The sequence below is a fragment of the Podarcis filfolensis genome (genome assembly GCF_964270895.1).
Source record: "Podarcis filfolensis genome assembly, chromosome: 3".
NCBI lineage: Eukaryota > Metazoa > Chordata > Lepidosauria > Squamata > Lacertidae > Podarcis > Podarcis filfolensis.
This window is the reverse complement of record NC_139606.1, coordinates 104,406,114-104,429,832: the sequence shown is the minus strand read 5'-3', so window position 1 is coordinate 104,429,832 and position 23,719 is coordinate 104,406,114. Positions and strand designations below refer to the sequence as shown.

General features: G+C 45.0%; 1 protein-coding gene across 1 annotated transcript; it reads left to right on the top strand.

The window, feature by feature from the left end:
• The first annotated feature begins 1,428 nt into the window (after positions 1 to 1,428).
• POLR1B (RNA polymerase I subunit B) lies at positions 1,429 to 21,719 on the top strand. Its single transcript, XM_083604953.1, has 15 exons — positions 1,429 to 1,669; positions 2,719 to 2,886; positions 4,151 to 4,297; positions 5,200 to 5,332; positions 6,985 to 7,121; positions 7,863 to 8,086; positions 9,259 to 9,430; positions 11,048 to 11,219; positions 12,286 to 12,567; positions 14,329 to 14,462; positions 14,780 to 14,950; positions 16,067 to 16,223; positions 17,320 to 17,516; positions 18,121 to 18,374; positions 19,464 to 21,719. Exons 1-15 carry the CDS (start codon positions 1,490 to 1,492, stop codon positions 20,341 to 20,343), a joined length of 3,408 nt encoding a protein of 1,135 aa, XP_083461079.1. The 5' UTR covers positions 1,429 to 1,489; the 3' UTR covers positions 20,344 to 21,719.
• Positions 21,720 to 23,719: the final 2,000 nt, after the last annotated feature.

Below are 23,719 nucleotides of genomic sequence, written 5' to 3'. Positions count from 1 at the left end.
ACGTATTGGGAGCCAGTGTAGGTATTTCAAGACCGGTGTTATGTGGTCTCGGCAACTGCTCCCATTCACCACTCTAGCTGCCGCGTTCTGGAGTAGTTGTAGTTTCCGGGTCACCTTCAAAGGTAGCCCCACATAGAGCGCATTGCAGTAATCCAAGCAAGAGATAACTAGAGCATGCACCACTCTGGCGAGGCAAGCCACAGGCAGGCTGCTCCTGCTCTCTCTCCACTGCTAGACCTTGGCGGTTACCAGAAGATAACTGTATTTAAACTGTAACCTCGAAATAACACTAACCAGATGCCTGTAGGAAGCCCACATGTGAATTCCCAGCAGCTGGCATTCAGAGGCATTATGGGCGACATTCCAACTAACTTTTACCTAGGACAGACCCACTGAAATCAATGGACGTAACTTAGTCAGGTTCATTCATTTCAATGGGTCTGAGTGAAAGTTAGTTGAATACCATCGATTGCCTCCAGCAGCAGAAGTAAAAGGTAAAGGTAAAGACAACATGCGGGACTGACCCAAAACATTCTTTAATGTGTGACATTTTAATGTATTTTTAATCTTTGTTGGAAGCCGCCCAGAGTGGCTGGGGAGACCCAGCCAGATGGGCGGGGTACAAATAAATAAATAAATAAATTATTATTATTATTATTATTATTATTATTATTATTATTATTATTATTATTATTATTTTCTGCTGCCTGATGCAAAAACAGGAAATAAAGGTGCACAGATTATCAAAAACGGGCCAGATTATTTTGACACCCGAGGCAGAAAATCCCACCACCATCTCTCGCTGGGAGTACAAACTGCAGCCGAGATAAATGACAAATCTGACACTGCACCCTTAAAACAGCTGCCTCGCCCTGGCTAACCCTAGCGGCGGCCCGGATGTCCCGCCCATGGATGGAAAAGGAGAGCCATCAGAGCAGCAAAACCTCCACTCCAAAGAGCTACCCTCTCCCAACCTTTAGGCGGCGCTCACAAGCTGCACGCACAAGTACGCAGGCGCTCAGGTGAAAGAGAGATGGAAGGAGGGGGAGCCAGTTGGTGAGATTGGGAATGAATACGGCAGTAGTAAAATAATAGAGGTGACACACTGCGTTGAATCTATGGTGACAATTTAAATCCGCCGCTGGGCCGTACTCCTCCCTTGAGCCGCTCTAGAAATTGGCTATGGCAACTGAGACACCCGTAGGTGTGTAAAACATGGACTAAAACAGATCACGTTGCCAGAAAAGGGTTCGCGGTGTAGTATAGCTCTACATTATTTCTATTTCTGTGGATTAAAAACTGCCCGGAGGAAAAGTGGGCGCAATGCAGTCTGGGAGCTGTATGCCTTCCCTTTCAGCGCCGCCGTTACCTAGAACGCCGAGGGGAAGGAGGAAGAACTACAAGTCACAGCGAGCAGCGGGACGGAAGTGACGGAACATGAAGTGTCTTTCTGGCGGAGGCGGTGTCCTGCGACTGCCCAGGGAGAAGCATGGGCGAGAGCGCGTGCAAGTGGCGGGCTTTGCCCAGCGGCCCCAGCCTCAGGAACCTCACGGCGCCGGGCTACGGGCAGCCCAAGGAGCGCCAGACGCCGGCCCTGCAGGACGTGGCGCGGGCGCACACCGAGTCCTTCAACTACGCCGTGGGAGAAGGGCTGCTGCGGGCCGTGCAGGTGGAGCCAGAGGGGCCGAGGGAGGGGGGGGGAGTCAGGGAAAAGAAGCGGTATAATATTACTAGTAGTAGTACCATTAGTAGTAAAGTAGGAGTAGAACAGGAAAAGGGGATGGGAGGGAAGTCAGTTTATATTTAATAATAATAATAATAAAGCTTTATTGGACTTTCTTAAGTAATGTTTCTAGATGGTTTTATTTGATTGCTTTAAATGTAGGTTGTACACAGCTTAGATTCATTTTATTAAAAATATAAAGCAGTACAGAAACGAAATGAAATTAATAAGAACAACAACAAAACAACATTATTATTATTATTATTATTATTATTATTATTATTATTATTATTGTAAGAACAGGAAAAAGGGATGCGAGGAAAGTCAGTTGATATTTAATTATTATTATTAATGGGGTTCTGTTAGTATTTGTAATGTAATTTCCTCCGAAATTTATTTTACAAAGAATAAATGGTACTGGGGAAAGGAGGTGGCAATTGGCAGTTGGCATTTGATTGGTTAATTCATGAGATTTTATGTACTGCCTGATTGTAGAGGGGAAAGAACCTTCAGAGCAGTTTGCAAAGAAGGAAGAACCATTGCTTTAAAAAAAGTATGGCTATGTTTTAAAACATACAAAAAGGTTAAAACCAGCATAGTGTAGACTAAAGCAAATCAAAACTCATTCAGGCTTTCTAGACATCTGGCTAAGGTGCGTCTAAGTAAGAATACCTTCAGCAGATACAGGAAAAAAATACAGTAAAGATATCTGCAGGGAGCTGCAGTTTGGCATTAGCCGGTATAGAAGTGAATAATGTTATTAATACTTTAAGGGTAGGAGGGATTTGTGGGTTTAAAAAAAAAACATGTAGTGCCTTTATTGGGACCAACTAAAAAGTTACAAAGAAGTGAGCAGGTAAGGAAAAGAGCTATTTCTCAGAGGTTCTGATCCTGGAGAGATAGTATACAGTCATTATGACCAGCAGTGGATTTGGTGGTGAGCTGTGATAACCTGTGGGTTTTCTTTTTCTTTCTCTCTCTCTCACTTTTTAAAGGCCATTCCACCTTTGGAATTTCTTTTCAAGAATGATCAGATCACTTTGGCCATTGTGGGGGCCACCATCAACCCTCCTATGGTACCAAAAGGAAGTATATGTAACGAGCTAAAAGTTTACCCAGCAGAATGCAGGGGGCGCAAAAGCACCTACCGCGGAAAAATAACTGTAAGTAACAAATGTAAAGGAATGATGTGTAAAGGAGTGTGCTGGAATCATGTGAACTTTAAAAATCCAAGGTGTGTAGAGACCTGGCACTACAATATTTTGGAGAGTTGTATACTCCCAGCTGGCATATAAGGTGAACTGTTAAGATAGCATGTGGGTGTTACAACTCCTAATAATTTGTCAGCTACCACTTTCTTCCATTAAGAACAGTTTGCAAGCATGGTGATAGGTGGGTTTGCTCATGTAAGCCAACCCATGGTTTGTCTCAAGCAGAGAGATGGGAAGAGAGCATGCGAGGCTAACAAGTTAAGCATTAATATAGTTTGATTGTGATTAGAAAAACAGGCAGTACTTGATTTGTACTGGACCACACTCTGGTCTTTCAGAAAATCTGATGAATTTGCACTTGGAATCTAACTAGACATTGTAGGGAGATGCCTTATACCATGGCAGGCTATTGATTCATCTAGCTTGTTTACACCAGAGATAGTCAATGTGATGCCCTCCATATGCAGTTGGACTGCGGTTTCCATCAGCCCCAGCCAAGATGGCCAGTGGTCAAGGATAGTGGGAATTGTAGTCCAACAACATCTGGAAGGGACCGTGTTGGTCTACACAAGCTGGCAGCTGCTCTCCAGGGTTTCAGAAAGAAACTTGGCTGCCTGTGAGCATCCAGACCCTATTCAAGGGGTTTCTACAAGTGCACAAAGCCCTATGTTACTTGGGACCCAATATCTTGAAGGAACGTCTTTACCAGTAACTTCTGGCCTGAAATTTGCAATCTGAGGGAGAAGTCCTGCTTGAGGTCCTGCCCATCAGTTGGAGCAGTAAGGAGGATGGGAGCCCAAGAAAGGGCATTCTCAGTGGTTGTGTCCCAGTTAAGGAACTCACCCCTGCACCAAGGAAAATGGGTCATGCAGGTGGGATGCTGAGAATTTTTTTTGCCCAGGCCTTTGTAACATAGTTCAGGAACACTTGTCTCCTACTGTGGATGTTCTAATTGCTGTGGATGCTCTAATTGCTTTCATGAAGAGGAGTTTTATTGTTCTCAGCTGCCCTGGGTTCCCTTTGGGGAGAAAGGACATGTTATAAATTTGACCTAATAAGTCAGCACACTGCTGGCAGTTTTCCTCTAGGCACATTTTTGCCTTTGTAAGATACTTGCAGTGTAGCTACTTCTTTGAGAGGAGAGCCTTCTGCATTTTCAGTGATTTGGATAATATAGATCTATTTTTCTCAAATCATTATTTCCCCTCCCATATAGGCTGATATCAGCTGGGCAGTGAATGGCATCCCTAAAGGGATTATAAAACAGTCCCTTGGAAATGCTCCGATTATGGTGAAGTCCAAACTTTGCAATCTCCACGGTCTCTCACCCAAAGAGCTCATCAAACATCATGAGGAGGAAGAGGTATTGCTGGATTTTATTGATTTGCTTTTCTACGTAGGAAGCTGCCTTATATGAGTCATACCATTGGTCCACCCAGCTCCCTATTGTCCACCCTGACTATCAACAGCTGTATGGGGTTTCAGATTGGGAGTCTCTCCCAAACCTACCTGCAGATGCCACGGATTAACCTTCTGCGTGTAAATCGGATGTTTTAACCACTGAGCTACAACCCCTCCTTTTATATATGAAGCAAAAGAAAGTGAATGTTGCATTGCTTGGAGTGAGATTCACCACGTCCATTTCAAAAGTGATTTATACCAAGGTTGTTTCCTCTCCCTCTGGAGAAAAGGATCCACTGACTTCTGTGAGGACCTAGAACTCCTATTATTAATATTAAGCTTTGTACGTGGTTGTAGTTTGCTTTTAAAAATTCAGTCATTTTAAAGGTAAAAGTTGCTAACTTCCCTAAATGGAATGGAAAATGCAGGCTACAAATACAGTCATACCTTATGTTCAGGTTACGTGTTTTCAGTTTGTGGACTGCGGGAAACCCGGAAGTACCAGAACGGGTTACTTCTGGGTTTTGCCGCATGTGCAGAAGTGCCAAAATGCGCCGGCACAGACGCGGCGCTTCAGGATTCGAACGTTGTGGACACGCCTCCGTCACGGATTATGTCCGCAACCCGAGGTTCTACTGTACTTTGATGAATAAAGAAAATAAACTAGATTATGTTGAAATTAAATTTCCTCTTACTAAAATTTTGATCATTCTTTGCAACAAAAACAATATTAAAAAATGAGTAAGTGTGCCCTCTGCTTCCAGACCTAATAAAATCTGCCTTTGTTTCTTAATGCACTGAAGTCTTAATGCACTGAAGTCAATCTTGCAGCTCTGTTAATTGCCTTTTTTCACCTTTTGGCAGGAAATGGGAGGCTATTTCATTGTTAACGGTATAGAAAAGGTGATCAGAATGGTGATCATGCCAAGGCGCAACTTTCCCCTTGCAATGATTAAACCAAAATGGAAATCCAGAGGTCCAGGCTACACACAATATGGTAATGTTCTTCTTCGTAAAGTAACTTTAAAATAATCCTGCATTTAAATAATAATAATTAAATCACATGCTGAACAGCATGTGCTGTTGCTCTTGCTGTTCTCTGAATTTAGCAATTCATCTACCTTTGGTTCTCCTTCCCCTGATGCCGTTGAGTTGCTCTGCCCCACTTCCACAAATGCTGGAGTAAAGTACCGTATTTTTCGCTCTATAAGATGCACCAGACCATAAGACGCACCTAGTTTTGGGAGGAGGAAAACAAGAAAAAAAATTCTGAATCTCAGAACAACAAGAGGGATTGCTGTGCAGCGAAAGCAGCAATCCCTTTTGCTGTTCTGGCTTCTGGGATAGCTGTGCAGCCTGCATTCGCTCCATAAGACGCACACACATTTCCCCTTATTTTTTAGGAGGGAAAAAGTGAATCTTATAGAGCAAAAAACACGATATGAAAGGAGTGCCAGAGAACAGTGGTAGAGCATGTGCTCTGAATGCAGAGTGGGGGCATTTTGGGCAGCCAGACTGGAAAAGAGGTCTGCCTGCAACCTTGGAGCATGGTTGGAACCCTCCTTACCTGGGTCCCCCAGACTGTTTAGAGTGGATCACAGCCACCTTTCCTGCACCTGACGCCATATGCCACCAGGCACAGGGAAGTTCAGGTCAAGAAAGGTCAGAAAAGAATGGAAGCCGCAGCTGTAAGGGAAGAGTCGGGTGTGCTTCAAGCAGCCGTGCCTTGACATTTCATAGAATTGTAGAGTTGGAAGGGACCCTGAGGGTCATCCAGTCCAACCCTCTGCAATTCAAAGCTTGAAGGACCATAGCTGAATAGCAGAGCCTCTGTTTCACATGCATAAGGTCCCAGATTCAGTCTCTGGCATCTTCTGGTAGGGCTTGCTGTCTGAATCCTGGAGATCCACCGTCAGTCAACATAGACAATACAGAGCCAGATGGACCAATGGTCTAGCTCAGTATAAGGCAGATTGCTATGTCCCATCAATCACCTGCTGTCTCCTGGCCAAATCAGACTCCCTGCTCTTGTCTTAGAGAGCCTTCCAACCAAAATAAGCTATGCTAGACTTCATTTTCATTTATTATATGTCTGTGCCGCTTTTCACTCAACATGAGTCACAAAGCGGCTTACGTAACAATAAATAATAACATAAATTGCAACATGAATCATATAAAATAATTAACAAATCATCAGTAAAACAATTACAAATCATCAGGAAAACCTCCACCTTCTATAAAGCACTATTAACAAAGCAGCTTTAAAAAATAGGCCAAACAGCACAACCACAAGAAAAATTGTATTATAAAATCCACAAAGCATTAACAGCACTCCTAATCCACAAAACAATATTAACAACATTAACAAGCTAACCACCAAAAGCACGAAGCACTGCTGAATTCTACTAGGCTTGATGGAATTAGTAGTTTGACTGTATAATGTTAGTACAGAGGTGATTGCTTTGGTGATTGCTAGGGTTGAATATTAGGTAAACTGCATTATTTCCTCTTTTGCTTATAACAGTAATCATGCTGGTATTTTTAGATGACAAAATGGTACAGTAACTCTTAGAGGTTTATTTGTTTATTAATTGGTATATAACACTTAAGTAAATGATGCTACGATTCGCTTCCTTTGGATGGCGCTAGGTGTCTCAATACACTGCGTTAGAGATGAACACACAGCAGTTAACATGACCCTTCACTACCTTGAAAATGGCACAGTGATGCTGAACTTCATTCATCAAAAAGAGCTGTTCTTTCTTCCACTCGGATTTGTACTGAAGGTACTGTACCTGTGCTCTGTCTGTAGGATCCCTGTTATATTTTACACACTACTTTCCCAAGAACCGTGAGATGTACAATTGCAAATAAGCCGTTCAGAGTTAATATCCCACCTGCCTTCACACACTAGTGTAAGCCATTTGTGGTATGTCAATAGCCTGAAAGGAGAGTGAAGACACTCTTCCAGTTTACAGAGTCTTTCTGTGCTTGGATGCCTAGAGTCCATTTCTACTCAAGGCAGGTTGAGGTAGGCAAGTGGCTATTTACAAGCCTGTCACTAGCTTAGATTAAATGTAACAGCCGAGCCATGATTTTCATGAACGGGCTTTAAACTTGAAAACTCCTCCCTTCTTTCCTAAATATTTTGCTGTGATGTCCAAATTGAGCAAAATCTGAGCTTCCAATTCCGGCTTGGAGGCAAACCTTTTGCCCTGTATGAAGATGGAAAGCAATGGCTTGTTTAAACCAAATAGAGAAATATATATATATATATTATATATATTATAGTTCACCTCATTCCTCCCTGTCCCCACATTCCAGGGCCATGTTGGGAAAATGGGAAAACATAAGAAGAAAAAGTCTGGCTGCCCCCAGCATACATGGTAGCAGGCTATATACAGAATTGCAGGCTTTGAAAATCTTGATGCTTTTAGTGATACCTGCCTAGTGATACCTGCCTAGTGTGTCCCCCCACCACCACCTCCCAAACTAATTTCTTCAAACCTTTTCTTTCTCTGCTGCAGGCATTAGTTAGTTTCTCAGATTTCCAGATTTTTCAGGAGTTGATTAAAGGAAAAGAAGAGGATACTTTCTATAAGAACTGTATGTCTCAGATGCTGCGGCTGGTGGCAGAGGATGGCTGCATGACGCAGAAACAAGTCCTCATCTTCCTGGGGCAGCGCTTCAGAGTGAAATTCAGCCTTCCTGACTGGCACAGCAGTGAACAAGTTGGAGAGTTCCTTCTTAAGTATGTCTTTAGGCAGACGTAACTTAAGACGCGGGTGGCGCTGTGGTCTAAACCACAGAGCCTAGGGCTTGCCGATCAGAAGGTCGGCGGTTCGAATGCCCACGACGGGATGAGCTCCCGTTGCTCTGTCCCAGCTCCTGCCAACCTAGCAGTTCGAAAGCACGCCAAAGTGCAAGTAGATAAATAGGTACTCCCGCTCCGGCGGGAAGGTAAATGGCGTTTCTGTGCGCTGCTCTGGTTCGCTGCTCTTAGTCATACTGGCCACATGACCCGGAAGCTGTACGCCAGCTCCCTCGGCCAGTAAAGTGAGATGAGCGCCGCAACCCCAGAGTCATCCGTGACTGGACCTAACGGTCAGGGGTACCTTTACCTTTAACTTAAGTTTTATCTTCCTTTTGAAATACAAAACCAGTCTTTGACTGGTTTCAAACCAGACCCTGGTGCAGGGGTCCCCAACCTGGAGGCACGTTCAGAAATATTAAAGGTTGAATCTAAGAAGACACTGCGTCAGTGGAATGACTTCCGCAAGAGTAGTGGAACTGCCCCCCGCCCCTCTGCTGCCCCCGCCCTGCCTCCAGATCTGTTCCTGAGGGCTGCGAGAAGCCCCAAATTTGTAGGATGAGAGGGAGGGGAAGTTCTGTTCCACTTGTGCAATAGGATGCAGCCTTGTGCAGTTATTTGAATCTAATGTTCAGTGGGTGTGCGGTCTGCGTACACAATAGTTGTACAACCCCAAAGAGCGTACACTCTTTCACACAAACACTTCTATGTGTATAGAAGCAGCTTGCACCTGCGCTCAGTGTAACGTGCGAGCAAGCCTTGAATGTTTCTTGGGGGTTGGAAGTCTTAGTTTCACAAAGAAAACCAATGTGAAATTTTATTTTTTGTTACAATTCATTGCATGAATAATAATTACAAAAAAAAGCTAATCTCTCTCCCACCCCAACAGAAGACTAATTTTCTTCCAGTGAAATGGGCCCTTTACCAAACCTGAGGTAAGGTCACCACCACCACCATGAAATCCTAGGCTGCTATTTATTTGTATGGTTGAAAGTACCAAAGGCAAGTTGCAAAGATAGCATTGGGCTAAAATTACTGCCATGTTTAAGTTTTGGAGTGATGCTCAGCTAAAAAAGAAATGGTTCTCACAAAACTTTGTGTTGCTCCCACAGCCAATGCATCTGCATACACCTGAATAACAAAGCTGAGAAGTTCTACCTGCTTTGCTTCATGACTCGAAAACTGTTTACTTTAGCCAAAGAAGGCTGCATGGAGGAAAATCCTGACAGTTTAATGAATCAAGAGGTGCTCACCTCGGGACAACTTTACCTCATGTTTTTAAAGGTACTTCCCTGAGAGTTATTCTCCATTCCCCTATAGATAGCCAGAAACATGCTCTTTAATAGTTGCCAGAAATCTTGGAAATCTTAGCAACAGCTTTCCAGATTACATCAAGCATCTTGTGGTTCCCACAAACTTCATTTATTTTGTGTGTTTTATGTCATTTATTTTGACCAAACTGTGGGAGGCAGTGGAAGACAGAAGTGCCTGGCGTGCTTTGGTCCATGGGGTCATGAAGAGTCGGACACAACTAAACAACAACAATGTCATTTATAGGCTGTCCCATCACTGAAGTCCTCTGGGCAGCTTACGGGGTTTAAACCAACAAAATTACAAGCCAATGTGGTGCCCTCAAGATTACGTTGACTACAACTTCCATCAGCGCCAGGCCAGCCAGCCTGGCCAATAGCCTGGGGTGATGGAAGATGTAGTCCACAACACCGGAACGGTGCCATGTTGACAACTGCTGGTATAGCCCATCACATAATTTCAAAGGCCTGGAGGGAAAATAAAAAGGTTTTTGTGTGGCATCAGAAGGAGATTAAAGTAAGTGCCAAGCAGGTTTCATTGGGGAGGTCATTGTAATACTAAGGAGCCACTGCTGAAAATAGTAGAATAGGAAATTGCTGTCCCTGGATAAAATAATCCCAAGTAAAAACTGTTCTTATTATATATGGAGTTATTTGTGCCAGGAAGTTTTGTGTTTGGTGGGAGAGCTGAGGTTCTGGTTTTTTGTGACAAAGCTGGAGAAGGAAAATTATTCTCCAGTTGCCCTGTCTCTCACTGATTTCTCACAGCTATGTAGTATCCCTCTTACAGGTCATATTTGAGCTCTGATGCAGGAATGCGTATTGCATAGCTGAAAGCACTTCAGTGGAAATGTCAGCAGTATTCCAATGAGCGAGGTTGAGCGGTCACATGGAGCTATGGTTTGGCACCACATGAATAATTTTCTAAGGGCTCTCAAACCTGTGTGCAATACAACTCCAGCTAAACCATAGTTTTCCATTTTTGTAACCCTGGCTTGTTCTTGCCCTCCAAACCGAGATCCCCCCAGTTCTCCATTGCAAGGACTTCAAGTGACCAGTCGTCTTTGCAGGTTCAGTTAAAATGACAAACTTCTGCCGTGAGCCAAGGAGGGGGTTGCAGAACACAAGGTCATTTGAAAGCATGTTCACGTCGCAACAGATTGTGGTTTGGTTGATAACTGCCTCTCAACCTAGTCAGTGGGGCTAAATTGCTGTCGGCTGCAGCTTTGATTGATTTCCCTGCTTATTAAGCTGGGTATCTCTACTCACCTCTGGTGGCTGTATATTTGGCCAGAGCATTGAAATCTGTACTGGTAGTTGATTGTGTGTGACACATTTTGCAATGTTGAAGTTCCAAAGCAGATGTACATAATAGGATGTATTATGTTGTGATGTAATAGGTTGTGATGAATCGGGAGGCAATTTGAGAGAGGCCTAGTTCCAACAGCAACTTTCCCCTCTGCTCTTGTGTTGGGACAGGAACGTTCCTTGCCACCCATATACTAGTTTGTCACATGGCCAGTTTGTATAGAAGTGCATTGTGTTAGTTCTTGAAGTTTTTCTTGTTTGTTCCTCTTATCCTATATCGTAGGAGAAGATGGAAACTTGGCTGCAGTCTGTGAAAATAGCCTTGGACAAGAAAGCTCAGAAGTCAGCTATGACAATTAATGCAGAAAACATGATGAAGATTCTTGGCATGGGGACAGATATTACAAGGATGCTTGAGTATCTCCTTGCTACTGGCAACCTGCGCTCTAAGACAGGTAAAAATGTCGAAGACCTGCAGCACAATTTTGCAGCTGTAGTCTGAAGCACGTGGATGGCACCAGCTTGTGAAAGGCTGCTGTAGACATTTTGGGCATATCACAAGCGAGGGGCTTGTTTGCATGTGAGAATTTGCAAACGCACAACAAAGTGGATGCAGTGATTCTAGGATGCAGAGATCAGGTTCCGTGGAGCCTTGATTTTCGGGTGGGGGTTTAACCCAACACTTTCTTTTCTTTACGTTTGTAAAACTGCTACAAGGCATGTTGAAAACTCAGCACCCAAGGAACACATTTCCAGAGGTTGGGGTTGTGCAACTTCCATAGCTCTCCCATCCACCCTCCCATTAGCAGCCAAGGCAGAATAGGTTATACAGAGTAAGAGTCATTAATGCTGATCAACGTACGTCATGTAGACAGGGCAGGAAACTGTTTCTTCCTTGTCGCATAACTTGGGATTATTTGGGTGCAGAATTTTAACTTAGTAGAGCATGTACACACTAAATCCTAATTGTAGGATTAGAATGCTCTCTCGTTCTAAAGATGGATCATTTGCATCCCAAACTACACTCCCACCACCAATTAACTCCCCTTTAGATTGCAATCCAGCCTGTAGGATGCTGCAACCAAAAATCAGGAAAGGTGATGCACACCATATCGTTCCAGGGATCACAGCATAAGTAAGCAAAGGAAGGCGCAGATTACAAGGGAACATATTGAGGATGATTGGCCAGTTTGTTGGTAATCATTATGCCTTACATTCCTAGAGTGATTCCTTGCTGCAGGCACAGGAGCTGTTACTTGGCCTACACCCCTCTTGAATCCTGACTGCTTGTGTTTACCTTCCCTATTTTTAAAAAATCAGAAGTCCTAATGGATGCTTACTCTGTTTTCTGCGATGTTCAGATGTTGATGTAGTTGAATATTTGATGTATTGTGCACCACACAACTCAGTGCATGTGGTGGTGGTATTAAAACTGCTACTGCTACCAAGCAACTGTTCTTGCAAAATAATTCTTGGATCAAAGCTGATTTTCCCTGCTTCCCATTTCTCTCTCTCTACAAGGTCTGGGCATGCTGCAAAACTCCGGTCTCTGTGTGGTAGCAGACAAGCTGAACTTCATCCGCTACCTCTCCCATTTCCGCTGTGTGCACAGAGGGGCTGATTTTCTCAAGATGAGAACCACCACAGTGCGCAAGCTGCTGCCGGAGTCCTGGGGTTTCCTTTGTCCCGTCCACACGCCTGATGGAGAGCCGTGCGGTCTGATGAATCACATGACAGCTCCGTGTGAAATAGTAACACAGCCATCGTATACATTCTCCCTGCCATCCTTGCTTTGCTCTTTGGGTAAGAATGGATCTATTTGATCTATAAGAAATGCTTTCAGGGGAAAAGCAAGTCTCAGATCGGTAGGGTTGGCCGTTCACTGAGCTGTAATTAATATGCCCACAGAGATAATTGCAAAGTTGTTGTTTAGTCGTGTCTTCGTGACCCCATGGACCAGAGCACGCCAGGCACTCCTGTCTTCCACTGCCTCCCGCAGTTTGGTCAAACTCATGCTGGTAGCTTCGAGAACACTGTCCAACCATCTCGTCCTCTGTCATCCCCTTCTCCTTGTGCCCTCCATCTTTCCCAACATCAGGGTCTTTTCCAGGGAGTTTTCTCATGAGGTGGCCAAAGTATTGGAGCCTCAGCTTCAGGATCTGTCCTTCCAGAGAGCACTCAGGGCTGATTTCCTTAAGAATGGATAGGTTTGATCTTCTTGCAGTCCATGGGACTCTCAAGAGTCTCCTCCAGCACCGTAATTCAAAAGATTGCAAAGTAGTGGGTTTCAAATTGGGATCTGGGGAATCCTGGGATTCCTTGGGAAACATATCTGGGTTTGTCAGTGAGAAGATCATTTATGGCACACACACTTCCTTGAACACCGCTTTTCTAGACTCCTAGACTTCCCTTGCAGGCTGCAGCCACAAGAGTGTCTGGAGTACACCCTCAAGTTGTGCTGGGCAGTGGTGAGGCCCAACAGGCCCAGCCAGTGCCCACTGAGTACTAAGCATGTGCAGTAGCCCCAGAGCCAGGCCCCAGAAGCCTCTGTAGTGCATAGGAGGCCTTTTTGGCAGAATGCAGAAGACCCTTAGCAGACAAGCGCATGTGAAGATAGTTGTCAAAAAATTGAAATCATGGAAGCTGAGGGCTGCAGCTCATTGGTAAGCTTGCATGCTTAGCAAGCAGGTGACCCCGTGCTCCATCCCATGCATTTTCAGTTAAGAGGATCAGACTGCAGGTACTGGAAAGACCTCTGCATCAGATCTTGAATAGCTGCTGCCAGGGAGACCGTACTAAGCTAGATGTACCACAGTGGACTGAGTCAGTACAAGGCAAGATCATAACTTGAACCACTGTGGTGTGGTGTAGTGGTTAAGAGCAGTGGACTCGTAATCTGGTGAACCAGGTTCGCTTCCCCGCTCCTCCACATGCAGCTGCTGGGTGACCTTGGGCCAGTCACACTTCTCTGAAGTCTCTCAGCCCCACTCACCTCACAGAGTGTTTGTTGTGAAGGAGGAAGGGAAAGGAGAATGTTAGCCGCTTTGAGACTCCTTCGGGTAGTGATAAAGCGGGATATCAAATCCAAACTCTTCTTCTTGCTGGCCACAGGGTATGGTCAGGCCTGGCCTTTCCCCCCTTGAAATACTATACCTGATTAGTCATTTTCAACAATAAGCCCTTGGGCTGCATTACTGGTATATATTTTTGCAGCATAGTTTTAGAATGCAAACAAAGACAGTCTCGCTTCCTGTGTTCTTGGCTGAACCAGGGACCTGAAGCCATCACTTCCCTGCTTCAAATAAAACACTGTTTAGTCAATGCCCCTCCCTGTTTTCAAAACGAGCCACAAATCCTTCCTAGCATGTCAGTTAACAAAACAAAACCTAGCGAAATTACAGGTTTGTACGTTTCAAACCACCTAGAGAGGCTCGTCAGTTGCAACGAAGCTTTGCTGCAAATTTTTTGTAGCCGCTAGTAAAATGTTACACCTGTTCACCTTCTGAAGGCTGCTTGCAGACGGTGGCGTTGATGCATCACATATTGCTGTGCAACTTTCTGTAGGTGTCACTCCAGTTGATGCTGTGCCAAGCCAGCCCTACTCTGAATGTTACCCAGTTTCATTAGATGGCTCCCCAGTAGGCTGGATAGAGAAGGATCAAGCTCCTGGTCTTGTGGAGACACTCAGGCACTTCAAGGTTAGTCTTGTTTATGCTGCAATGTGCATCTCTACCATACTTGAAAGTCTGCAGGCACTTGGACATCTTGCAGCATTTTGATGATCCAGCTGCCTGTAGCTATGTTTATCCTACAAAATTAAAAGGGTAAAGAGATAAAGATGAATTATCATTGTATAAATACCTGGTCCTACCCTTGCTGACAGTGGGAGGAGTTGCTCCATTTGAATATTTTGTTCTTCACTTTGCCTCTGTGGATCAGGAGAGACATTTCTGCATCGCTCTCTTGCTTTTGTTGAAGGACGTAAAATGGACGCTTCTTTGATTTATGCCACTAGGCAATGCAAGAAAAGAAGATTCCCGTTTGGACAGAGGTGGTCCTTATCCCGATGACAGGAAAGCCCAGCCTTTACCCAGGACTCTTCATTTTCACCACCCCTTGTAGGATGATGCGTCCCGTGCAAAATTTGGCCCTGGGAAAAGAAGAGTTAATTGGCACAATGGAGCAGGTACATGTTGATTATGCAGCAGTGATCTTGGGAATCCTTTTAGTGTATTTGAACAATAGTATGCAGGTGGCGCTGTGGGTTAAGCCACAGAGCCTAGGACTTGCTGATCAGAAGGTTGGCGGTTCGAATCCCTTCGACGGGGTGAGCTCCCGTTGCTCAGTCCCTGCTCCTGCCAACCTAGCAGTTCAAAAGCACATCAAAGTGCAAGTAGATAAATAGGTACTGCTCCAGCGGGAAGGTAAACGGTGTTTCCGTGCGCTGCTCTGGTTCGCCAGAAGCGGCTTAGTCATGCTGGTCACATGACCCGGAAGCTGTACGCCGGCTCCCTCGGCCAGTAAAGCGAGATGAGCATCGCAACCCCAGAGTCGGCCATGACTGGACCTAACGGTCAGGGGTCCCTTTACCTTTACCTTTATCCTAACTGGGTGGTAGAATCCCTTCTGCTGCTGTTACTGTGAGTAGAATTGGAAGGGAAATGGGAGGTCATTGGATTCATATCGGGGAAGGGCAGTAGCTCAGAGGTAAACATGGCCTTTGCATGCAGAAGGTCCCAGATTCAATCGTCTTCCTATGTTTCTATAGTCTTGCACTTTTCTGTGCAATTTTGGATTGTGCAGCTACTTAAAAATATTAACAAGTCGTCGATACGAAGAGCCATTGCTAACAAGTTAGTCCAGTGGGTATTGCCTATGCATCTGTGACCATTTACTGTGCATCTTTCTCTTTCTAATTCTGCAACCACAATTGTCGGCGTCGTTGGTGTTGCTGAGCATGTTTTAATGCCACTATTGTATGTGACAAGTCACCTTATCTCATAAAATGCTCTTTCCAGCAGGAACAGGTTTTAAGGAGATGAGCTACCATTACCACGACTGTTAAAATCTGGTGCAGATTGTGCCAAAAGGCGCTCTTTTGATTGTGTGTGTTGACTTAATAATACGGCATTGAAGAATTGTGGCTTCCGTTGGTGTAGAAGTCTTTTCCAAGAGCTTTGCTTGTGTTTAATGTGCTTGGTGACCACTCATAGAAGTTGAAAATAGATCAGCTTGCTTGCTTGCTCTGTTCTCCCAAAGAGAGCTTCTGCAAAGGGTTTAAACTGGCTTTTCCTTACCCCAGGTCTTCATGAACATTGCTGTGTCTGAGGATGAAATTCAACCAGGACTGACCACACACCAGGAGCTCTTTCCCCATAGCATATTAAGTGTGGTGGCAAGTTTCATTCCCTTCTCAGATCACAACCAGAGTCCAAGAAATATGTACCAGTGTCAGATGGGCAAGTAATCCTTAGTTGTTGTTTTTACCCTGGCCTTGGACAGCTCGAGATGCATTTTCCGGACCCACACTTTTCTTCTGATGTAAATCATGTTAACTGCTTTTTAATCGTGTACAGTGGTACCTTGGTTTTCGAACGTTTCGGTTTTCGGAAGCCGGATGTGCCACACGGCTTCCATATTGAGTTTTCCGGACGTGAATGCTTCCAGAAATGCATGCTTCGGTTTTCCAGATGTTTTGGAAGTCGAACGGTCTTCCGGAACGGATTACGTTTGAAAACCAAGGTACCACTGTATTATATTTTATGGTGAAGGGCAGATAATAACTCCTATAAAACAAAATAACAAAAATGTTCATAGGAATCTCATTCTCCAAGTATGGATTCTTATATAGCCAATTGGCTGCCATCCACACATCAAACTATCAATTGAGGGAATGCCAAAGTTTGCAAAAAACAACAACCCAAAAACCATAGTTTTTTCAGGGGGGCGAGTTGGGTGGGACACCAAAACAGTGCAGTGAGAACAATGTGGTCATGGGGCACACAACACTGATAGTTAATGAGGGGCAGCTAAAGAACCAGGTTGTGGGGGGAATTAAACAGATTATACTGGGTGGGGGGGCAGGTTTGCTGTGCATGTTGGGGCTGATGGGAATTGTTGAAAGACAACAGAAAAAAAGGAGGGGGCTCTCCAGAACTAAAAACTTTTAAGTGGAACAGAAGATGGAGACTTGAGGATGCTGGAAACTTTAGATTGCACATAGAGCAGCCCCACATAAGGATTTGAAAGGGAAACAAATGGAAGTGAATGCCTTAAGTGCTGTATTATTTTTATACTTAGGAAATACAGGGAGATGCCTTACAGGAGGTCAGGCTAGTTCGTCATCTAGCCCAGTATTGTCTGCTCCGACTGGCAGTGGCTCTCCAGGGTCTCGGGCACAAGTAATTCCCATCTCCTGCCAGGGAACCGGCCTGTGACCTGCATGCGAAACCTGCCTTCTTCCTTTGAGCTCTGGTCTTCCCCTATGGAAGACATGAAAGACTTTGAGTTTATTTCATCTGATGTCTACTGTGTCTGTGTATTTTGTCTTTCCAGGCAAGCAGACGATGGGTTTCCCGCTTCTGACCTTCCCATACCGCTCAGACGATAAGCTCTACCGACTTCAGACTCCTCAAAGCCCACTGGTGCGGCCGGCTATGTATGAACATTACAACATGGACTCCTACCCAGTCGGTACAAATGCAGTTGTTGCCGTGATCTCCTATACTGGCTACGACATGGAAGATGCAATGGTGAGTCCTCAGTTTTAAAAAAGCAAAAAGGAAATTTACGTTCAGATTAACGCTGTTCTCCCTTCCTAATCCCGTCACCTTAGGGTGAAAATGAAGGGAAATGTGGAGTCTGTAACCTGAAGCATCTGTAACCCGAGGTACCACTGTACCAGGAGTTGAGGGAGGGGAGCCCATCCTGACCCATAATTTGGAGGGAAGCTTCTCTGGCTATTTTAACAATTTGAATCCACCTTTAGATTTTAACCTTAGCTGGATCTTAGAATTGAAAGGGACTCAGGTATATGCAGCCTAATCTCCCACCCCAAACTCATAACATCATCATTATTATTACTTAGCTTGAACTGATTTCTAGTTTGCCTTTTAGAGTGTGTCCCCCCCCCCCCCGGGCTAATTACAAACCAATAGGGTGTTAAAATTCAAACATTAAAATGACGGTTAAAAACAAAGAATGACATTGAAATAGCAGTAGTAGATCAAACAGTTCCTAAATAAGATCGCTAAGAGCATCTGAATTTGGGGATAAAAGGATCTTCAAGTTTCCTTAAAGGCCAGGTTTTTGTTTGACATTGATTTGTGTGGGGGTTTCATTTCATGTTATTTTTAGATCTTGAACAAGGCTTCATGGGAGAGAGGCTTTGGACATGGAAGTATCTACAAAACGCAACGTATTGACCTTGCGGAAAAAGTCAAGAAGGGAGAGGATAATCTGGTATTTGGGATTGGTCAGGATAAGCTGGCAACTTTGCAGAATCTGGACCCTGACGGCTTGCCCCACATCGGAGCCAGACTTCAATACGGGGACCCTTTCTATAGTTACGTGAATCTCAACACGGGGGAAAGCTTTGTGACCTACCACAAGTAAGTTCAAAATGCTGCTATTTAGCTACAGTTTTCAACAAGACGATGTGGATTGTGTGTGTGTGTGTGTGTGTGTGTGTGTGTGTGTGTGTGTGAAGTGCCTATTGAAACGCTAGTGAACCTGTGACTAGGTGTTGCTGGTCTACGAATCCCATCCCATTGGCCCTGCTGACAAATTCATGGAGCATAAGGCTACTAGCCACAATGGCTAGGTTCTCCTTTCACTGTCAGAGTCAGTGTGCTTCTGAGTACCAGTTCCTGGGGTTCCCAAGTGGGGAGACTCCTGTCGTACTTAAGTCCTGCTTCCAGGCTTCCCCTGGGCATCTTGTGGGCCAGTGTAAGAACAGGTTGCTGTACTAGATGGGCCATTGGCCTGATCCAGCGAGGTTTTATTTTTTATATTCTTAGGCTGGCTGGGGTTGATGTAAGTTGGAGCCAAGCAACATCTAGAGGACCATAGGTTCCACACCCTGCTTTATAGGTTCTCTGTTGAACTCCCTGGGAACCTTCCCACTCTGAAATACTGCTCTGGAAAATGCATTGGATGGGGGCAGTTCTGTTGCAGTGCATTTGGGCAGCTATGCTCACAGGATAGCCTTGGGTGAGTCACAGGGTCACTCGTACCCACAAAACCTGGCCAAACCCATTCGTGGAAATTAATGGATGAAAAAAATGTAATGCTCTTTACAAGATTGTGAAGCCTTTTGCAAGCCTTCTCTGGCTTCCCTTTTAAGATTGCAGCAAAAGGGCCATCTGCCTGCCAAATTTGGCCCATGAGACAGGTCCTGATAAGGTTCTCCACCCGTCCTTCCCCTCTCCTGATTGCGATGATGGTTATTAATGGTTGCAGTTAGGCAGCAATCCTTGGGACTATTTGCTCTGGGTGTTAAGGTTTGGGTTGAGAGCATTTGCTTCCTTGCTTTCTTTATTTGCAGGATCTTTTCATTTGTTTCCATCTTCACTTTATTCTGTATTTGTATTGGGTGAATACTTCACACGTTCCCTTCCCCCATCACCACCAAATAAATTGGAATCAGCTTTCCTGCAGAATCTGTTGGCGATTCAAACCTTTCTTTCCTTTTTCTCCAGGAACAAGGAAATCTGTATTGTGGATAACATCAAAGTATGCAGCAACGACACAGGGACTGGGAAATTCAGGTGTGTGTGCATCACCCTGAGGGTCCCCCGGAACCCAACGATCGGGGACAAATTTGCCAGCCGGCACGGACAGAAAGGTATCTTGAGCAGACTGTGGCCGGCTGAGGACATGCCCTTCACCGAAAGTGGAATGGTGCCGGATATCCTCTTCAACCCTCACGGCTTTCCATCCCGAATGACCATTGGCATGTTAATTGAGAGCATGGCGGGCAAATCCGCTGCTTTGCACGGGCTCTGTCACAACGCCACACCCTTCACGTTTTCTGAGGAGAACTCTGCTCTGGAATACTTTGGCAAGATGCTGAAGGCCGCCGGCTACAACTTCTACGGGACGGAGCGAATGTACAGCGGCGTCTCGGGAGTGGAGCTCGAAGCAGACATCTTCATCGGCGTGGTGTACTACCAGCGCCTCAGGCACATGGTCTCGGACAAGTTCCAGGTGAGGACTACTGGGGCCAGAGATAAAGTCACCAACCAGCCCATCGGAGGGCGGAACGTTCAGGGCGGCATCCGTTTTGGAGAGATGGAACGGGACGCTCTGCTGGCTCACGGGGCCTCCTTCTTGCTGCACGACCGCCTTTTCCACTGCTCCGATCGCTCGGTGACCCACGTGTGCATCGAGTGCGGGAGCCTGCTTTCTCCCCTCTTGAAGCCTCCGCCCGACTGGTCCACCACACGCATCAGGCAACACGTCTGCACCACTTGCGGCCGGAGCGACACCATTGAAACGATTGCCGTCCCGTATGTCTTCCGCGTCTTCGTGGCGGAATTGGCTTCCATTAATGTAAAAGTGAAACTCAGTGTGAGTTAGGGCGGTGCGAACTGTCCAGACCTTAACGCTGGGAGAGAATTGAAAGTACATTTTCCCCGTGGAACCATCTTTAAAAGGGCTGCTAAGTTGGTACGGACTGTCAGATTAGTCTCCTATATATTTAAAAGTGAGGTGGAACTCTGCTTAATGCTTATTTACAAAGAAATTGGACTCCTAGGGCAAACGAGATAATTAATAAACTAACTAGAATAATTATTGGGGTTTTCAGTAAATTATTGAAAGCTGGCTTTTTTAAGAAGACATGTGTGCTCTGCAGTTAGGACAGGTGAGGAACCTATGGGCCCTTCCACGTTGCTGGACTACAACTCCCATCATTCCCTGATCATTGGCCATGCTGGCTGAGACCGATGAGACATGATAGCCCAACAACATCTGAAGGACCACAGGCTCACCACCTCTGCAGGTCCCATGAGAGAAACACATTTCCAGTTTCCTCCCAGAGCTAGGAGGTCCAGATAACTTATTTTTTCATGCTGTGATGACAAATGCTGACAACAGAGATACCAAAGAGGCTTAGAAATTTTAAAAGCTGGCCAGACAACCAGAAATATATGCAGTAGAAAAAGAGACATGTGCCTTTACACCTCCATATACTGTCCCAATATTAGAAACTTGCTTACATTACTTGAATGGGAAATGGCTGCAAAAGTCCTCGGACAGCCCTGAAGCGGTCACTAAAATTGCCATAAAAGCAAAAGTTGCAGATTGTAGCCTTTGTTTTGAAAAGGAAGGAAAGTTATAGTGGACATTGTTATTTTACACCCACCATGCCATTTCTGAGTTGCATACTAGTGTCCAGAAGGACAGATCCACATCCCTACCCTCTCAGATCCCAAACGCTCTGGAACTCCGACGTTTTGGCTCCTGAATGTTGCAAACCTGGAGGTGATTGTTCCGGTTTGCGAACATTCTTTTGGAACCCGAATGTCCGACGGGGCTTCCGCGGCTTCTGATTAGCTGCAAAAGATTCCTGCAGCCAATCAGAAGCTGCACTTTGGTTTCCAAATGTTTTGGAAGTCGAACGGACTTCCGGAACAGATACCATTCGACTTCCAAGGTATGACACTATTTATTTCCTCAAAGTAGGTATCGGTTCAAGGATGTTGCTGTTTGTTGTTGTTGCTGTTCCATTTTCACCCGAGGTTGCTCACAACATTTCCATTAAAAGATGTTTTACAATTGGTATTGCTTTTGTCTTTTAAAAAACCTTTTCAGTTTAATAGGATCCAACTCATATTACTTACTGCTTTAAAAAAATGGTTTATGAAATGTTGCCATGTTTTGACCATGGATCCATTGTTTGCATTCTGTGAAAAAACTACTTTTTAAAAAAATTAAAAAGAATCTTATGCAAATACTGCTCCTGAGTTTTCCCCTCTGTTGATATTTTAGTTTTGTTATGATTCATAGGAAAGTAAACCTGATCTTGAACCTAAACTATTGACAGTCCTTATTGATATCCATTATATTTCACACACATAGTACAGTGCTCAGAAACACTGCATTTAGATGCAAAAAGCAGAAATCCATTGATGGTTTTCAAATGTTCTGTTGGCAGGCTAATTGTCCAATTCATATTACATATGACAGTTCACAGGGGCTGGGATCAAAGCATGGAAGGATCCTTAACAATCTGAATTTTTGATACGCTTCAAAATTTGGCCAAAGTAGAATGTTCTATTACTGAAGCAATCTATCTGCTTTGGGCATTTGGAGAAGAATTAAAATTGGGGTAGCCTTGCAAGCAGATTTGGGGGCTGGGGCCTAGTTCCTGGGTTGAAATGAGAGCTTGCAAATTCAGGGCTTAAAAACTTTTACTCCCCGTGTATCACACTTTCATTTCTGAAATAAAGCAGAGACACTATTCTGCACCCAGGAAGAAGCAAATGCCTCTTCTGCCAAACACCATCCATGCAGCATGGTCCATTAGGTCCAGTCGCAGATGACCCTGGGGTTGCGGCGCTCATCTCGCTTTATTGGCCAAGTGAGCCAACATTTGTTCGCAGACAGTTTTTCCGGGTCATGTGGCCAGCACGACTAAGCCGCTTCTGGTGAACCAGAGCAGTGCACGGAAATGCCATTTACCTTCCCACTGGAGTGGTACCCATTTATCTACTTGCACTTTTACGTGCTTTGGAACTGCTAGGTTGGCAGGAGCAGGGACAGAGCAACGGGAGCTCACCCCGTTGTAGGGATTCAAACCGCTGACCTTCTGATCGGCAAGCCCTAGGCTCTTTGGTTTAACCCACAGCGCCACCTGCATCTCTGCCTGGTAAAATACTGAAATGGATGCAGCTCTCTTCCTAATAGGAAACCAGGGTTGGGAGTTGTTGCTTCAGTCTTGTAGACTGGATAAGCACAATCAAGACTCACTCACACTGGGTTTTTTTCTTTCCTTCCTGTTCCTGAACCTTTGCATATTGTCCCTAGATACATGCTTCCTTCTAAATTGCTAATATTCCATCAGTAGGAACACCCAGCTATGCAGCCATTAATGTCTTCAATATGTTGATACGGGTACATCTTTCAAGCTTTCTCTTAAGGAATGGATCAGCAAGAACTGACAACTTCGTTGTTTCAACTGCCCTTTATAAAAAAAAGTTTCCCAGCATTCTTTCACAATTATGGCCAAGACAAACAACTAGGGGATGGTGCTTTGCAGCTAGGAACAGACAGGAATCTTGGCACAACCTCTATCACCGAGGTCTTCAGCAGACTCACTGTTAGTTGTCCCTCATTGCTCAAATCCACTAGCTGCTGTACGTTCAGCATTGTGGGCCCAATCCTCTGGAACTCTTTCAGGTGATATTCTGCTGTATTGAATTTCCAGCGTCCGGTGAAGACCTTTTTCATTGCAGCAAGCATTTTAAGTTTTATGGTTTAGTTTCTTATTACAGTAGTTTTAACTGATTTTATTGCAACTTTTAAACTACTGCACACCCCTTGGAGACGATGGTGTTAAAAGGGCATACAAATTGATGGAATACAATGATAGGATTTTAAGGTACCCCGAAAGTCATTCAGTCCAACCTCCTGCAATGCAGGAATCTCAGCTAAATATCACAGTGGTGTCCCAAGTGCATGCCTTCCTCCCACACGGAGTTACCCTATAGGGTGCACCTAGTTTGGGGGGGGGAATAAAGAAAAAATATTTTATTCCCCCCCCCAGGCACGGGGCTGGGGGCGGGGAAAGCCCGAGCTTCCCCCGACCCCAGCCCCCAGAACAGGCTGCTATCTGCAAGCCTTGGGAGCCCGGCAGGAACTCCCGCCGGTTTCCCCAGGCTTGTGGATATCTGCCCAAAACCCGGGGCGCACTGCTCAGTGCACCCCAGGCTTTGGGATGCAGGCTGCTGTC

What these genes read in the sequence shown, in the direction of transcription:
- POLR1B (XM_083604953.1), top strand. Translation starts at nt 1,490, where the DNA reads ATGGGCGAGAGCGCGTGCAAGTGGCGGGCTTTGCCCAGCGGCCCCAGC. An exon ending in TCCAGGCTACACACAATATG is followed by an intron (nt 5,333 to 6,984) that starts GTAATGTTCTTC and finishes GGATGGCGCTAG; the next exon opens with GTGTCTCAATACACTGCGTT. An exon ending in GTTGGAGAGTTCCTTCTTAA is followed by an intron (nt 8,087 to 9,258) that starts GTATGTCTTTAG and finishes TTGCTCCCACAG; the next exon opens with CCAATGCATCTGCATACACC.